This window comes from Castanea sativa, chromosome 4, assembly GCF_040712315.1.
Source record: "Castanea sativa cultivar Marrone di Chiusa Pesio chromosome 4, ASM4071231v1".
Classification (NCBI taxonomy): Eukaryota; Viridiplantae; Streptophyta; class Magnoliopsida; order Fagales; family Fagaceae; genus Castanea; species Castanea sativa.
The window spans coordinates 36,115,771-36,134,902 of record NC_134016.1 but is presented as its reverse complement, the minus strand read 5'-3'; the positions used below and the strand labels follow the sequence as shown (position 1 = coordinate 36,134,902).

At 32.5% G+C, this 19,132-nt stretch overlaps 1 protein-coding gene across 2 annotated transcripts; it reads right to left on the bottom strand.

The window, feature by feature from the left end:
* Nucleotides 1-8,097: 8,097 nt before the first annotated feature.
* Nucleotides 8,098-15,071, bottom strand: LOC142631658 (protein IMPAIRED IN BABA-INDUCED STERILITY 1). Of its 2 annotated transcripts, none has more exons than XM_075805885.1 (9): nucleotides 14,249-15,071; nucleotides 13,537-13,821; nucleotides 12,864-13,181; nucleotides 11,218-11,445; nucleotides 10,774-10,871; nucleotides 9,938-10,028; nucleotides 9,289-9,831; nucleotides 8,798-8,930; nucleotides 8,098-8,593 (listed from the first exon to the last, which is right to left on the bottom strand). In XM_075805885.1, exons 1-9 carry the CDS (start codon nucleotides 14,666-14,668, stop codon nucleotides 8,574-8,576), a joined length of 2,136 nt encoding a protein of 711 aa, XP_075662000.1. In that variant the 5' UTR covers nucleotides 14,669-15,071; the 3' UTR covers nucleotides 8,098-8,573. The 2 variants fall into 2 exon arrangements, with proteins under 2 accessions (XP_075662000.1, XP_075661999.1); XM_075805884.1 differs by having other exon boundaries at nucleotides 8,098-8,598; nucleotides 14,249-14,868.
* Nucleotides 15,072-19,132: the final 4,061 nt, after the last annotated feature.

Below are 19,132 nucleotides of genomic sequence, written 5' to 3'. Positions count from 1 at the left end.
TGTGATTATTATTGCATTGAACGTTTGATTGTTATATGGAAGACAAACTCATTGAAGTCTTATTCCTATCAATTTCCATGTGCAAGCTTCTTAATGTGATTATCAATGCTTCATTAAACTTTTGATTGCTATGAAAGAAAAATTCGTAGTTTATAAACGTGCATGCCACAATTTCATTATTCTTTTAACATATAATGATATTTTGTTAAATTTTTTTTTAGAGAGTTTTAATTTATGACGTTCACTCTTAATGATATCTTTTTATTATCAAACCAAGACACCATTTAGTTTTTGGTGTAAGTGGGGATTGAACTCCAAATTTCTTATACAACTATAAGAAGCTTTATTAATTGAGATAACTAGAACCCACTATTAATCTATTGATGTTAAAATGAATTTTCAATGTTTGAACTTTCATTTTGTAAGGTCTTGATTGACAGAGGTAAAATGTTTCTTTCATTATAATATGCTAAAATTGTCCAAGTTAAATGTTCTCAGCAGATAGAAAGGCAAATAAATAGTACTATTTCACATCACGTGAATAATACGTATCTTATAATATGGGACAAAGGAAAGCCAGCAAAGAGATCCCTTTTACAATCAATCATGAGGCACTGGTTTTAAGTGGTGGTAGCTGCAGATAAGGCGGTTTGACCAGATTATGAGAAGCCCTAGTTAGCTCTTCGTAATTAAAGAACATGTTAATTGTTAAGGTGTCAAAGTTGTGAATGATGCATAATAATTGTGTCAAATAATGGATTTATGTTAAGATGATAATACTCTAATAAGAATTTGACACCTTAACATATGCTGTGGAATTGGATATGTTTTTAAACTTATTGAAGATTGCAAGTTTCAGTTAGTTTAACTGGTAAAGTATCTTGTTATCGAATAAGAGATCCAAAGCTTGTTTGGTTAGGGTGTTTGACCAATAATTTTCATTATTTAAACATTGAAGACTATAGGCAAAAAAAAAAAAAAAAAGACGTTTGGTAAGGGTGTCTTTTATTAGAGTGTTTGAATTACGTTGCTCATTTTAGGGTGTTTAATCGATAAATTTAGAAAACTTATTTTATCAGTTTTCAGTTTTTAAATAATGTTACTTAATGACACTTTTGTAAATATGCTAAAAAACATGGAGCCCACTTGATTATACAAAACATAAACTGACTTCTCTCTCCTCAAATAAAAAAAAAATTAAATTGTACTGTGCTTGTCAGCTTTTTAAAAATAAAACACACACATACCAAATACACAATTATGTTTTTTCACACACTGAAACATGTTATTTGAAACATGGTCTTAAACACATTTTTTGCTTTAAGAATATTGTAAACATGTGTTTCTGCAACACTTTTTAAATCACAGTTTTCACATTATTTTAAACAACGAATACTAGAAATTTCCAACCAAACGGGCTCCTAATGTTTAGGATTTGGATCTTCTCTATTTCTATATGAACCGAATTAGAGTGTCCATTTAAGGGTTGTGATTTAAAGTGAAGTAAACCTATGGTTTAGATTGTGCTACGTCTCCGTTTTACTTAGCAATGAAGGGGGTCCTAATCAATTCAAACTAATTCAAACCCCTATTTACATTAAAAAAAAATCAATTAGTGATTTAACTTGGTGATAAATAGCAATAATCATAGAGCAAACAAATTAAATTTTATTTTATATTTTTTTATAAGCTACTTTGAGAGTTTAATTATTATGTAATTACACACAAACAATAAGCAAGTCATTTTATACAAATATTAGTTTCTTTATAATTGTTCATTAATAACGTCATTTGTGTAAACAAATACACAAAAAAAAAAAAGGAATGCCATTTTAACACAAAGACACATCCTTATTTGTACATTTGATTCACTATTCAAGTCACTTTATTAACACGCACAAAAAAAAAAAAAAAAAAATTATGTGAACAAATTAAATTGTGAAAGAAAAAATCAGTGCCACGTATGGATCCACGTGTCCTACATGCAAAGGAGTGTGATATTTGATTAACACGTAAGGAAAAAGACAGAGGGTACGGTATGAGTGAAATGATTGAGGCCACTCGATTGTTGCGTGGCATGTGCAGTATCAGTATGATATGAGTGAATAACAATATTTACTCTCAAGTATACTCGCAAATCCGTAGGGGGGGGAGAGAGATGATGAGAAATCAAAGATCTTTTTGTGATTTCAATGTGATTTATTTTCGAAAGCCAGTTTGGTGTGGAAGTGGAACATTGTCAATGTTGCTATAAGAATTACCATCATGTGTTTGTTGGAGCAATTATGGAGAGAACAAATTTACAGTTGCTTTAGTTAGGCCAATCTTATTTTAAAGAATCTGGACCCACCTCTAATGAATGAAATGTGTTAATTGCCAAAATAATAGTATACTAATAAGAAGCAATGAAATACTAATTAACATTAGCAAAAGATTAAAATTTTGGAAGCATTCGTTTGGGAAATTATATAGAGTACAAATGGAAGAAAGGTCATGTGATCATTCCAATCAATAACAAGAAAGTATTCTTTTTATCAATTGATCATTTCAAAGAGTTCATGTTGTCATTAAAATCTACAATAATTTACTTATATTGATTTATATTTTAAGAAGAATTTACTTATATGGATTAGAGAGACTACTAGTGAACAATTTACTTATATTGATTCAATCAATGGATTAAATAAAATCACGTTACAATGCCGCTTCATCACAACAATCAATATAGGGTTATAGTCCATTCCGGATCACTTGAGTGATAGATTAACAGATTTGAATAATGTGCTAAAAGCCTGAAAGTCTTAAGTTTTACTTATTATATTATCGGCTCATGAGATTCTTAAAGTGTCTCAATGGGCATGGAGTGAAATAGACTAATCAAAAAATTAAGATACCACTTATATATATATCATAAGTCCTAAGCTCACTTCAAAAGCAAATACATGCAAAATTTACAGAAATAATTAGTCTTCTGCCTTTCCCCAATTCAAGAACTATGGTTAAAGTTAGGTTAATTTATGCGTGCTAATAACTACCTCCTCCCAAAGTGGAAGGTGTCCTAGCCAAAATTAGGAAGATTAGCTTCATTTAGACATCTGATCATTTTCTTTTTCATTAGAAAGTTTTGAATAGCAAAATTGTTGAACGTTAAAGGATAAAACTTAATATAGTATTTTAGGTGTAGTGCCTTAGCTATTAGGTTCTTCAATTGAATTTAAATACTCCACCGTTCCAGTTCGTTTGTCCTTTATTCTATTTTGGAATGTTCCAAAATATTGTTCTATTTCTAAAAATAAAAGTCATTAATTTACTAATGTTCCTATTATATTCCTACTTTATTTTCAAAAATATTTGAAAAGAAAATTAACAAATATTTAAAAAATCAATCTAATTGGGGCACCTTTTTAGTTGCCTCATTTAGAATAACTCTTTAAAAAAAATGATAAATTTATTTAAGGGTAGTTTTATAAACTTATACATTTTTAAAAGGTAGACAAGACAATAAATGATGTTTCCTTAAAAAGTTTGATTTTTTAATCAGGATAAACAATTTGGGACAGAGGGAGTACTTGGTTGTATTGACCAATAAGACACAAATGTCTTTATCTTTTTCAAGGATAATTAAATTCAAAATAAATAAGTGTTTGAATTTAATCGAGAAATCTAAAGGGTTGTTTGGTAAGAGTATTTAAATATAGTTTTTATTTTACAATCCATAAAATAGTGGGTCCCATATTTGAATTTATTGTTTGGTTAATATTTTCTACATACAGTTTTTCAAAAACTGTATCCTATTTTCCTTATTTAAAACAAGATTTTGAAAACGGCTTAAGAGATGTTTTCATGGTACAGAAAGTGTTTTTAATGACATAGTTGTAAATAAATTAAAAACAGTTGCCCCTGCATATTTGTCAAAACTCTTTTATCTCTTAAATTTAGGAGTTTATTTATTTATTTTTTATAAGAAGGAGTTTATCTTTATTATAAAAAGAATTTTTACACTTCAAATCTGAAACTTATAATTAAAAAAATGATGAGTTTTATTCCCTTATCATTATCCACAATATATATATATATATATATATATATATATATATATATATATATAATCTACAGATTTTACATGTTATTTTTTGTAAATATATATATATATATATATATTTAAATCTCAAAAATAGAAATGGTCTCCCAAACAATTACTCCATTTTTGTTTTTAGTATTTTGAAAATTGTTCTTAAAAGTGAGAGCCAAACACATAAAATATAAAAATTATTATCTGAAAACTAGTTTCAAGTTCAATTTTATAAAAATTGTTTTTATATTGTTTTGAAAACAAAAACAAAAACAAAAACAAAAATCCTTTTACCAATCAGGTCTTAATGTACTATACCTAATATATTGTATCCAAGTTTTATCTGCAATTGAAAACTTGCTTTCTTCCCTTCCAATCTCCTTTTTAAACGGAAAAAAGTTGATGTCTTTGACAAATGGTACATGAATAATTGAGTGTAGTCAGAAAAATTCCATTTTAACACTCAATATATTAAATTTTGAGAGTTCATTATCAAGTGGAGTGGGGTCAATTTGGTCGAACATTTTCCTTCAAATTGGTTGTTTATTAGGCACAAGATATTTTCCAATATAGACACTTATTAGACAGGAAGAAAAGACGAGGGGGAACAAAATTGAAAAAAAAAAAAAATTTAAAGAACAAAGAGGAAAAAATAAAAACCAATAAAAAGAGAGCATCCTCTTGTCAAAAAATTAAGAGCAAAGAGCCAAATACATATCTATTTTCTGTGGTAGTGACACAATGGCCCATTTTTTTTCCTTTACCACTTTTTCATCACAATGATGCATTTGTAGCCAGTAGTACTCTTCTCCAATGATTCAAATTTGAATGACAAAACAACCCCTATTGTAATTGCCCACCAACTTATCTCACAAATTTGCCTTTGCTAGTGGCTTAATCTAATGCACCATCCTAGATAGTACTCTTGTGCCTCTTCTCATTCATTGATACTTGCTAGCTAACCACTGATGCTGATAGATAATGTGCTGTGTTCTCTTAAACTTGACTGTGATGTACTTGGCATTTAATAAATTAACTCTTTGTGTATAATTATGTGCTATCTTTTCCTATTAACCCAACTAGCAAAATTGTTAGAGCAAAAACGACGAAGATAATCCCATATAGCAGACCACGACAAAGGCTGCAAAAAATGCCATGGCTTTCAATTTCTCAGTTTCAGCCAAGGCTATGGTTGCTATCAATGCATTGGATATTGGATAAAGGAAAAGCTTTAGGTTTGGGGTCCTTATCTTTTTGATTGACAGAAAAGGTTGATATTACAATTTTGAAATTAATGTAAAAAAAAAAAATTCAATATTTTTATTTGGCAAATAATTTAACCCTTACAAACCTCATATATTATGAAAATCAATGTGTACTTAGGCAGTCAATGTTAGAGCAAATTAATATTCAATCAATGAGATGACCATGTCAACAAGTTTACTATTGATGCCTCTTAACATTTTGTATTTGAGATTGGGCAAAATTTACTAAATAGCATAACTTTAAGAAAAATTTGTTAAATAGCACATGACCAAACTTATTTAGTTATGTAGCACATTTTTGGAACTCAAGTTTGTCAACTAGAGTTCCAAGTAAAACTTAAGTTTACCAAACTCGAGTTCCAAACATTATATTTGATCAGATTGCCAATATACTTGAAACTTGAGTTTGACAAACTCGAGCTCCAAAAAACATGCTATATAACTAAATAAATTTGATTTCATATTTTTTTCCTAAATATTTCCAAAATTCATGCTGCTTGGCAAAAAAGGCCTTTGAGATTGTGTAGCCTAAGTTTGTTTCAAAAAGTTCGGCCATGCAAAGTTTGATCTACTTGATGGGAGTTTCACACGAAGTTTGTAAAAAGGTTTTATTTCATACACAAAATTCAAAGATGATAAAAGCTTTAGGGTGCAAATTGATAGAAGAATTATATGCTTGAAATTATAATGTGTCCTATTTTTGCACAGTTAGTATTTCAGACAAGTATGTCTAATAGTGGCCCAAAATCCAGAAAGTGGACACATAAGAAAACTAAGTTTCTTTTTACGTACCAAAAGAAGTTGGCAAGAAAATGCCAGAGCTTGGACCACTATATATCCATCATTACAATGGAAATTATTGTCAAAACAAGATTGACAGCTTTTAAATAATCTATGCTTATTTTTGCAGTTACACACCTTTTGAATAGTGAAGAGATGATTATAATTAGTCTCTAAAAAGCACGCAATTTGAGCATTTTATGCCTCTCACAAGGTCGCACCACATGCCCACAAATACTAATGCACCCCTTCAGAAAGTGATGCCCCCCCCCCCCCCCCCCTCCCCAATGCACTTTTGAACATTTAAGGTATAATTATATATATATATATATATATTTTGATAGGAAGGTATAATTATATTAACTCACCTGAAAAAGGAAAAAGGTACAATAATATTCTATAGTATAAACAAGGTTTTAATAATTATATGATGTATGAAAGATTATATATTTGTTCAGAATGGCAAAGCCCTAGATATATCATGATGCCCTGTCCTCACCTTGTTCACGCTTTAGAGCAATGAAAACCTGCCTGGGGCAAGAGCAAGACAAATGATGGAGTTATTTTGCCACACCTAATTAGATAACTAAGATTCCTTGGTAGCTCTAATAGTAAAGAAAGCAACAACTATGAAATATAGATATGTAATCTGTGAAGGAGATGCACTAAATTTATTCCAACATTTTCTAAAAAAGAAAAAGAAACCCAACCACTTTAAAGCTTCTCGATGTCTCCACATAGGGCTATAGATGATTTAGAACTAGAGCCAAAATTATATTAAATTCCTTTATTGAATGATTGTAAAGATCATACCTATAGGTAAGCTAATTTCATTACCCATAATTTTTCCAAATGGCCTCTTTTGTGTAATATTGAGAGAAACATTCACATATCTTCCATCCTTGATTTTTGCCTAGGGAGCAAGGAGTTAGATAGCTCTAGTTTTCTTTCTTAGTATTTTAATTTTTCCCTTTCACCGTGAAGTATTAGTTAGAATCTAGATAGAAAAAAATCAATGATTAGAAAAGAAAAAAAAAAATGAAAGGTGACAATGAGAGTACTAAGAGCTAAAGAGACGAGAGTTCAGGAGATGTTAATAGAATACGTATAAAAAAAACATTTAAACAATATATAAATAATATAAGATAAAATCTCCTAGTGAGATAAGAAAAACAATGAAGGGCAAATCGAGTGGGATTTATAGCTCAATTGAAACCTCCTAGTATTTTTAAGAGAAACGTCCATGATTCAAATTCCCCTACCCCAATTATTTAATTATAATTTTTTCTTTCTTTGAGAAAAAACACACACACTCGTTGTTGCTTAGAGAACATGCACCAACATTACTTTTTGGGCTTATATTACTAATTTATACTTAAGTGTCAAATGGGTATTGTTGAGATCTGTGGGCCTTGGATTATTTCATGGCAGATAAGGGCCTGGGAGAACCTGCAAGTTCCTGTTTCACTAGCTAGGCTGGGTTCGTTCAAAGCCTTGTGTTTGATCTGGGCCTATATCCAAAGCAACACAGGACTCAGATCCTGCTTATAGTAGGTATAGGCCTATAAGTATAAGGTCTTCTCACAGTAAGGAAAAGCCCAGAAAAGCCTTATTAAAAAAGAGATCATTATTATTGATGATACTTTTCTTCTTTGAAAAGGTAAAGTTCCAGGGTGCTATCCACTGTATTTATAAAATTTGTAAAGTTAAAATTTGACAGTTTCTTCGATCACTTGTGCAGAAAATACCTAAGAGAGAATATTATATATTAAGAAATTTCAAATTTGTTTGAAGAGATGCAGAAAATTTAATAATTCACCCTTTCTGTTCAAAAATTGGAGGGCGAAAATTATTCAATGTATCTGGTGTACTCTCTTTCTCAAATGGAATTTCAGGGTTGAGGTTGGTTTAGTTGCCCTTCTTGCCAAAATCCAAATATTTTGCTGAAGAAAGGCTTGGAAAAGAAGCAATGCCAAAGGATGACAAAGAAAGGTAAGCCTGTTGCCTTGAGCCTCATGAACCATAAACAATGTACAGCAGTACATAACTCTTCTCAAATCTATTACCACTTATATACACATAGCCGGATGGTTTACATCATATCAGAGAACATAGAGGCATTACATTTTAAATGAATGATAAAAAAAAAAAAAAAAAGGCTAACTATTACTGAGTGAAAGAAGACAGCAATCCAGTCATTCCAACCTCTCCTTGTTTTCTACTTCCTTTGTCTCTTTAAGAGCTAAATATTAGTTGCATCATACTGTAGGTACCAGCTTCATTGGCCATGAGTCACGCTGGATATTTTATTTTCCCGACAATTTAATGGCATGTTCACTGGATATGCCAATGTGGTATAAATATGTTCTTCCATGATGGAATTCTGTTAATAATCAGATTTTGGTTTTGGAGAACAATTCTCTTCTAAAATCACTCACACAAAGCATATCTGATAATTATTTCCCATGCTTTCTACCTGCACTTCAAATATCACACCGTTAACCACAAATAGAGACAGGTAAAGCTAATCAAATTTTTAGAAAGCATGAGATGGAACATCACAGGTAAAGCTATATAAAAAAAAAAACATAGAAAGGGTAGAATTTGTTATACAGAATTGAAACCATGAATGTTGAAGTAGGGAAGACAAGTACTGATGTTGTTATTATTATTGTTATACCTCTTTGGAACCACGATTTTCTCACTGTTCGGCGAATGTGGCGTTCGTGTTTCTCTAGAAGTTCATCAACTCTATGTGATTGAGATAGTAAGGGTCCAGAAAACTCAACCTTGTCCCCTTGATCCCGGTAGCCCTGTTAGAAGCCCAAAATTAATCAACTAAAGATATAAAGAACGTATAAATATCTATCAATTAAGGGCACCTTTAGTCTATAGATGTTTTGAGAACTGAATAGCCCCATTAAAATTTAAGCATGAATCTATCAACTTGAATGAACACCTCTTTGGATTTACTTCTGATTTCAAACAATTTATAATCATACAAGTTTTGGTCCCAAAAAAATTTGGGAATAAGGCTTTGTTATTGTTGTACAAGTTCTGAGCTTGTTAATGCATATCATTTCACATTACTTCTACTATTTCTTTTCGTCTTTTTTAATAAAATTTCAAATGTAGAATATGTAAAATTGGAAATCATTCTAACAAACTTACTATGTTGCTTCTTTTAGCTGCCATTTCCTCTTTTTGATACTGTGCCATTGATAGTTCCTGAGAGTGGTACTCATCAGATGCGTCAAATGAATCTGGACGCTCAAACTTGCACCAATTGTTCTGCATTGCGAGCTTGGCAATCTCATATGAATCATGGCCTCTAGAATTTGTGCGGGCCCCGTGAATAACATCCCCATTTTCATGCCTTTTGGAGTCAAAATTGTTCTTTGTAGGCAATGCAGTAGGTTCTACAATATTGTAAATGTGTCCTCTTGAAGTAGACCTACTGTGTGATCTTATGGATGCATCATCTTTTCTCCTTTTCACCCATGCAAAACCACTTGATGTAGAAACTTGTAAGGGGACAGAAAAAGGAATGTCACCTTGAGATGCATTCTTTACGTGGGAACCGTCCTCAAGTTTATCAATTGATTGCTTTCGTGCTGCCCCATCTACCATGGAATTTACTTCTCTATGAATATCTCCATTGCTAACATTAATCTTATGAGAATGTTGAGTTTGGTAACTTTGGTTTGCTATTTCCTGCAAGATAAAGTACAAGTAAATCAGTAAGAAGTAGCTCCCCTTGGTAACTATACCATATATGTATATATATGTTCTACATGTGGATTTGGACACACACACACACCTCTGCTGGTGCCAATCTACAGATTCCGTGGGGTTTTCTTGCAGGCTTTCTTGTCATTTCAGATCCACGAACTCTCCCACCAATCTTTTTCCTGCAAATTTCTTTGAATGTCATTGTAGTTTTGGAAAGATGACATAACACAACACTAGTACAACATATAAAGCTGGAAATTGCAGACAGTTAACATTTAACAACAAAACTGAAATTTCTCAGCATCACTGCATATTTTCCAAATCCCAAACCAGTGGTGGAGCCGAATTGATTTCAGTCAATTAGGGGGTTTTTGAACTAAAACATAAATAAGCCATTTTATGGTTTTTTTTTTTTTTTTTTTTTAAAGTCAAAATCTCATTAAGAATTTGAGTTTGTTTTATCACTTTTGAAAAGTAATAGCAATGTTCTTTTTTTTCTCTTTTTGATTAAAAAAAACTTTGCATCTTTATTTCTTTAAATTTTTTTTCCCAATCTTTGTTTTCCTTTTCTAGGTTTTTATCCTTTAAAAGACATTGATAAAATAGGAACATTTTCTTTTTCTTTTTTGAATGAAGTTTGACATCAAAATGAAATAATAGCCTATATGTTATGATATAAATATATAATAAAATCCATTAAAAAATGAAAATACGAGTAATCAAGTCATTCCAGTTCAACTTCTCATGCTCAGTTTAGTTTACCATCCTTCTTACACTGGCCTTAGTTGACAACTGAGCTCAAACAGCTACTTTTTCATGATGGGATGTCCAAACCAGTTGTGTAATTTTTCTATTCTTTTCGTTTTATTTTTCTATAAAAACATGTAAAACTTTTGACAATATAAAGAAAATGATAATCCTCACCTCCTTGCCTCCTCACGACTTTTTGCATCAATCTCTTTGCTAGGTGGGTATATTGGCAAGCTTGACGGATCACATGCATAAGGCTTTGTTGTGAAATACTGAATATAGTATGAAAAGTATATGGCATTAGAAGAATCCTAAATGAAACAATGCTCAAGACAGTTATGAAATGTTGCTAGGCATGCTGCATTTATTTGACATTGTACCATGAAAAGTGGGACAAATACAGGAATGATAAAATACTTGATATGAGAAAAAGAAAACATGGACTACTCAAAAACTCATTGCGATCACTATGGACTTGATGGCCATATGATGTAGAAATAATGGATTTAATAGTGTAACCTCACTTCCATGCATACCAAATAAATCTAGGCAGTCTTTTCAACCATCATATCAAATAATTAAAATGAGACAAATAATCACATTACATCGCAGAACTACCTCAGATGCAAGAGCAGAGGAGGCTGTCCCTCGCTTATATGGTTCTACAGAAAGAAGGGTTTCTAGAAGGCTTGTGGTGGTTTTCGGTAAATCTTTAAAGGTCTCCCGTAGACAACTATCATAAGGTTGCTGTGGTTTGAATAGAGTCGCATGAGGAAGTTTGGTTCTTTTCCAGTATTCATCAGGTGGGGATCCGCAAAGCTTGAAAATTTTGTGTAATTGTTCAACCTGTAAAAGTAAAGCGTGGCTATAAGAACATGAGTAGGAAACTTTGAAGTAAATATGTGAACAGCCATCATTCATAGAACTTCATTTATACATAATAGCATACTTTTATCAGTCTACATACATCTTTACATACAGCTCCTACAATTTGCTTGCTCCATATGGACACATTGGGAACAGCCATATCGAAACATCCCAAATGTGCATGTTTATACCTCAACTATAATTCAAAGCAGACAATCAAAACTTAAAAAGGAAATTTCTGTAACTTACTACATTAAATTATGTTAATTACAGATAGCAGCCTAATTGGTGAAAGTTGTAATGTTCATTGGATAAAAACGTTACCAAAATAAAAGGATTTTTTATTATTATAAATTGAATAACTACCTACAATAACTTTCTTTAATGATAGAACTTCCCCTTTTTCTATTAGGAAACATACCCATGTCTATAGTCAATTATTGGAGACCACTTCAGAGAAAAAGGATTAAAATGTCAATTTGAATGTCTCTGCCGATTTTTGGTTTCAGGTAGTGTTAAATGGCTTCTTACAATTTCAAAGTAGGCAGGAAAAAATGTGACCAATTTTATTCAAAAGTCTAAAAAGAAAGGTCTATTCTGCATGAAAAGTGATGGTAATGCAGTGAAAAAAGCATACACACAGAGGTGAATACATATATTTGAGGGTCTCACCTAGGATAATAGACCATATATATTGCTGGGAGAAGATCCTATTGACCAACTGCATTCTCAAGTACCAACAGGAAACAAGAAAAATAGCTTGCTAGTGCTGACCAAAGGGGACATGCCTGGTAGCATTCTCAAAAGGAATCTTCTAGTTAAGCTTCAGTAATAAGAGTGTCTTCACAAGCGCTAAAGTATGTCTAACTCCCATGTCATATAGCACATTTATGGTTTCACCCATAAAGATCTTAAAGAGGCAGGCAGTACAAGATTATAGGGATCAGTTAAAAAGAATGACTTTGAAGGTTAAAAAAAGTGCTTGAAAACATTGAAGTATGTCTCACTTTTGTGACATAAACAAAGGCAGTATTTTCAAAACTTTTACCCTATTTATTTATTTTATTTCTTTTATTTGTTGCAATCAAAAGAGACGCTTGAAAGCACCATTTCAGGTAATATTTCTAACCATTGGAAGACTTTAACCTTGAAGTTGTCTCTAGCCCATCCACACCCTCAGATTGGTTTTACTCTCCCTTGTTTAGATTTTGCCCAGTTTGTGATTGCCATTTCTTGGAGATAAAAATTATCCCAATTCTGATTCGACTAACATAAGTCATTTCTACTGAATCTATACTTTTCCTAATGGTATCCTTCTGGTATTGCAATATTCGTAAATATTAAGACTCAGATTTAAAAAAAAAATGCAAAATGAGTTACTTTATTAAGCTGATTACCTCTGTTCTCCCTTGAAGGATAGGTTTTCCAAGTAATAGTTCTGCAAATACACAGCCAACACTCCAGAGATCCACAGATGCTCCATAATCAGTCGATCCCAGCAGAAGTTCAGGAGGACGGTACCATAAAGTGACAACCCGACTTGTCAGGGGTTGCCTATGCCCAGAACTAGAGAAATTTGCAAGTCCAAAATCAGCCACCTTCAGAATTCCTTCATTATTTACCAAAAGATTTGATCCTTTAATGTCCCGATGCATTACACCCCTTGAGTGACAGTGATCAAGCCCAGATAGCAACTGCTTCATGTAGCATTTAATCTACACAATAAAATCAACCTCATTTTATTCCGTATACAACTAAATATAATGATAACACACTATGGGAATATTTAGACACCAAATGGATAGTAAATTATTCCATTTATTTGTTCTTATACCATTTTTCTTATTCTGATTTAGCGAAGCATTAAAATGAGTTTACTTGTTTTTTCTTAGCATCATAACAAATTCAGTTCACAATTTCAGCAAATGAGCTTCATTAACGTATTCAAATTTATTTAAGGTATTTCTGGTGAATGCTTGATTCAATGTTATATATGTCAGAACTCAGAAGCGTTCAGTACTGCATGCATTAAATCTTCACATTCAAGAGTTTAAGGCAATCTGGGCAAACCTGTGACTCACTGAACTTGATGTCAGGGCAAGATAAGAGCCCAGTAATATCATGTTCCATGTACTCGAACACAAGGTATATGCTACACGATAATCTGGAAGTAATTAAGCCCTCAAGTTTTACAATGTTTGGATGGTCAAGCCTGCGTAGAATCAAAATTTCTCGTGCCATAAACCGAACACTCTCGGGCTCAAAATTGTCAAACCGCACCTTCTTCAGAGCAACTATCCTCCCAGTTTCCAGGTCGCGTGCTCGGAACACACTGCTGTATGTACCCTGTCCGATCTACTCAAGCAGTTGAAAACAAATTCAGTCATAATAAAAAACAACACAAAATAGCAAGCAGTAAAACATTTCAAATGAAACAGCACCAATCATAGACACCCCAATAAAACCCAACATACCCTTCTTCAAAAAAATGACTTTTTCACAGCACAGATAACATAAGTAATACATTAAAATCATTGAAATCAAAACCCCATTTCAGATTAAGCCCCCTAAAACATTTCAGAAAACTTGGAAAAGTTTTGGCTTATTGTACAAGTTACTTACCATGCATGACACTTATTTTAAATTTCAAACAAGTAAAATCAAGCTACAAGCTTTGAATAGAAATGAATTTGACCATATATAGAGTAAGTCCTAAAATGTCAAATTATACAAAGCATCATATACAACATTTTAAACCAAAACAAAAAACAAAATTTACTACCTTTTCTAACTTTTCATAGGCATCAGGTCGGAGAGGAACCCAGCCGTGAATGGCTTCGCCGGCGACGGCGCTGAGCCAAGCCGGCCACCCAGCTGCCACATGTTCACCCTCCACATACTTTTGCAAATTCCCCAATCTGAAGCTCAGTGACGACTCGTTCCCATTCGAACTCGTTCTGCCTGACTCACCCAACTCGCTCCCACTCTGCCCCAACCCCAACCCCACCACCACCGACTCACCACCGCCACCATTCTTGAAACTGTTACCGCTACTCTTATGACCGGACTTCTTCTTCTTCGCTCCATTGCTCTCTCCCGACCCGACCCGTATTCGACCCGAATTCCCCGCACCGAAAGCGCCCGAGTGGTCTAAAGCAGCTGGCGTCACGGAAACCGCCTGCTTGGAGCTCACGCAACCCATCTCCGCCGCTGCCCCTCACACACCCACTACAACCACCACAACCACGGCGACCCAGATAGCATCCCGGGTCGACCCGTCAAATTCTTGAAGTTCAGAAAAAACCCATCTCCGAAAATGAAGGAAAAAGAAGAAGAAGAAGCAGTTGGAAGTGGAAGACAAAAAGCCCTTCAAAGAATTGAAGGTAGTGAAAGCAAAATGAGGCTTTTTTTATTTATATCTACACGTATATATACAAACACTCAACTGAGATATTATAAAAAAAGAGATAACACAAATTGTAAAAGCTTTGTTTTAAGTTTTTGTCTTTCTCTCTCTCTGTAATGTGTGAAAGTTTCTTCTTTGTTCAGTTTTTGCGAGAATTGCGGAAGATAGTGGATAGAGGATTTTAATGCGGCTTTCACACAACAGAATTTTAGCGGAATCAACGGAGGATTATCAACAAGTCTTTTGTTTTTTGTTTTTTTTTTTTTTTTAAAATATCAAAATAAAAAACAAAAGTGTTTAATTTTTTTCTTTTTATTGTTTTTTTTTTTTTGAAAATGATGGGAAACCTTAATAAATGGTGAGGTGGATTTTGAAATTGTTTTTTTTTGTTTTTTTGTTTTTTTCTGAATAAAAAAGGGGTTTTCGGTGTGAGCTCATTGACTTTACGCTACGTGACGATAATGGGTAATACTACGTGTACTTCACGGGTCTTGTTGGGCTATCACTCGAACCGCTCTTCTTTAGGTGTAGAATGAGAACTCCTACCATCAAGCCACACTCTGTGTGGTGTGTTTTGTTTTTATTTATTGCTTCTAGAATTCTATATAGTATGTATTTTTTTGCTTTCAAACCTTTTTGAAATTTTTTTTTGGTTAGAATTCTAGAATTTTTTTTTGAAATTTTTTTGCTTTCAAACCTTTTTGAAATTAAAATTACTTTGTGTTTTGTATTTTCAGTGATGGGTCGTAGGCTGAAGTTTGAATGCATGTAGTGGCGGAAATGCATGGGAATATGTGGGAATGGGGTTGGCAAATTGTGTTGCGCGTGAGGCGCGTGGGTGATGAAATTATTACTTAATTTGTGTGGACATTAAAGAGGATTGTGTTTTGGTTGGGTTGTTGTTGACTAAACCACAACTCTTTGTCTTTGTGTTTTTTGAAAAAAAAATAAAAGGAATAAAAAATTTTGAAACTTTGTTAACATTACGTGGGATTAGGGATTTGTGGAAAGTAACATTACATTACAATGGAGATAGAGAGAGAGAGAGAGAGACTCAAACCAAATTCTCCCAGAATGAGAAAGCAACAGGAGACTCAAACCACTTTTCTTCTTCTGTCTCCAGACTGTGTTTGGCTTTACTAGCTAGCTCCCCATTGCTGACACTTTCCTTTACTTCATGACTCTTATGCCCCCACCATGCATTGAGTTTGATAGGGTCCACTTGAAATAATGGAGGGAAAACTGCAAAAGAATCTCTATGCTAATTTCTAAACTTGGTCTTCAAGGACTCTTCTAATCCTTGTGTTGCTGGTGATGATAATAGACCACAGTGCCAACTATAGCCCATTTAAATAGAAAGGGAAAGGTTAACCAGCACCCTTCGGTGTTGGTTAACATTTTTCTTTTTAAATCTCACTTAAAAGAAAATTGTCAAAAAGGATAATAAATTATTAAAAACCGCCTAAAAAGTTAAAAAATTGTAACAATTGTTAACGCACCTTACGATGCCTGTTAAGACAACATATCTAATCTTTCTTTGTCTGATGGTGATGCTTTTGCTGCCCATAATTTTTTTTTTTTTTTCTTTCTTTCTTAAAAGGAACACTTTTGGATGTCGGGAGTTTATTTTGGGTAGAGCTCGGATGTTGATGATGGGAGTAGTACCCTTTGTCCAGGGAATTGAAAGTGTGGACCTTTGATGTCCTGTAAGACTTTTTGTTGCCAACAGTTGTATTTTTTAGTATTTTACTTCATCAGAAAAAAATAGTAGATTAAAATCTTTAGATGTACTAAAATGTAATCATATAACAAAAAGAAATACAAAATTTAGGGTAACAAAGACAAATATTCCTAGCATCTGAAAATAATTGGTACAAAAGAGAGAGAGGAGGTGCGAATATAAAATACAACTATCACGGCTGAGAGATCTCTCTTTTGCCAAAATATTCACGCATTAATTTCTTTCGCGGTAAATGTGGTGGATGTGAGCTTCCTCAAAATACTGGAGGAAGGGCCTACAATAAAAAATCAGAGTACCACAAGGATGAGATGAATAAGATAAGGCATCATGATTTTGCGTCAAGCTCAATGTAGAGTCTTCTGATATTTAGATTCTTTACAAGCACAAGGCCATCACAGAAACCTCAAAGCTTAGCAGCCATGGAATGTAATTTTTTTTTTTTAAATTGGATCTAGCTAATGAGGTAGAGCCATTGTTATATGATTGGAGAAAGTACATCTTTATAATTTTTTTATATTATTTTATAAATTTTTGATAAGAGTTAAAGGTTAAGTTTTTTTTATTGTAATCTATCATCTTTTTTAAGTGCAGTCGTACATTTGTCAATTAAAATTTTTTTTTTTGAGGAACTTAAAAATTATTTATTTGTTTGTTTTTGTTGATACTCAATACAATGGGAGCCTGTAGATTGACTCCGCTATCAAAAACCTTCATTTTTATTTATTTATTACTACATCAGGGAGGAAATACTAAGGCATAGCCATCCTAGCTAGTAGCCTATCAATAGATTGGCACTTGTTAACAAAAACTTTATTTGTTTACTTTATTTTTAACAACAAAAAAGAAATTTGAAGGCATTTATGACGTTGTCATCCTAGCTAGCGGCCTAACAATAGATTGGCACCTGTTAACAAAAACTTTATTTATTTAATTATTTTTAACATTAAAAAGAAAATAAATGTATTTTTTCTAAGAATGTTTCAACTTATGCCAACTATTTTTAATAATGTTTTTTATCATCAAATTAAAATATTAATCGGTTTTTGGTGTAGGCGAGAATTGAACTCTAGATCTCTTATTCAATCATCAAAAATTTTATCAATTAAATTAATTAGAACCCACGTAAAACTATTTACCTACGTTGCCATCCCAGCAAGCAACTTAGTAATATCCTAGTACCTGGTAACAAAAACCTTATTTATTTATTTATTTTTAACATCAAAGAGGAAATATGAAGGCATTTACCAACATTGCCATCCTAAATCCTACTATCCTAACTAGCAGCCTAGCAATCTACTATGGATAGTGGCCATATGATATGATATATCAGAATGTATAATACAATTACTATAGTTGTATATACAAAGTTACCCGAAAAACAACTGATTGCAAGCATTTTAGCTTTTGGACAAATTAGTAGTACAGAAAACTGAAAAGTTATTATTATTGTTTGTTGTTACAAATAATGGGATTTGAGCTATATCGGAATAAGTGTGGGCCAAAATTGTTGTAAATTACAATCATATCAAACACCTACATGAGGTACAGAAATGAATGCAAAGTTGGACTAATTACAAATGGTCTGAAATTGGTTTTGCTTATTGACCTTTAAGTTTAATTTATTGACCTTAAGACAAGATCAAGTTTGAATTATCCTTAACAAAAAATAAGTGGAAAGAACATGACTAAAGTGGATGTTTTTTTTTTTTTTGGCAAAGTCCAACCTTCTATGAGAGATTGCTATTAGTCTTTTTTTTATTATTTATTTTTATTGAACTTTTAAAACATCCCCATTGCAAGTTTGCAACCAAGGACATCATTTTTTATTTTTTATTAACACTATTTCATTAGAGAAAACATGCCCAACCCCAGAGGAATTAAGAGAGGTCATCTCCCTCACTATTAGATTTTTTTTTTAGACAGTTTCAGTTTATGACGTCCACTTCTGATGATACATTTTTATCATCAGACCAAGACACCAATTGATTTTTGGTGGAGGCGGAGAATGAACCTCAGATATCTTATTTAACCTTTAAAGACTTTATTAATTGAGCTAACTGAAACTCAAATCTCTTAAAAATAAAAGATGACACTAAATTCTTCTTTAAATCCATAGAATTGGCTTCTCTAAGAGGATTTACTGTGGCCAAAAAGCAACAGATTTTATTTTGTTTTTTTTTTTTTAATTAGAGAGTATTCGATTGAATTGACAACGTTTAAAGCATCTGCTGCCAAAATAAATTTGGTGAACCCCTTTTCTGCAAAAAGTGACACACCTTGGCTTCAACAGTTACTATATTGTTAGTAAATGCTAGTAAGGGAGTAATAAACCTTGAATCGTGGAATTCTTAATGTTGAAAATTTATTACTCCCTTACTAGCATTTAACAATATAGTAACCCAATCTTCTCAAGAAAAAAGAAAAAATTTGTGAAAACTTTGAGCTGGGAATCTGAGAACTGAGAAGCCATACGAACTGAGCTAATTAGGATTATTTGAGCTAGCAAGAATGAGATGAAG

Bases quoted from the DNA above. Each gene is read 5' to 3' on its own strand.
- LOC142631658 (XM_075805884.1), bottom strand. From the start codon at position 14,668: ATGGGTTGCGTGAGCTCCAAGCAGGCGGTTTCCGTGACGCCAGCTGCT. The intron at 10,872-11,217 runs GTAGTTCTGCGA...TACTATATTCAG, and splicing joins CCTCTGCTCTTGCATCTGAG to TATTTCACAACAAAGCCTTA. The intron at 8,931-9,288 runs GTAAGTTTGTTA...GGCTTCTAACAG, and splicing joins CAGCTAAAAGAAGCAACATA to GGCTACCGGGATCAAGGGGA.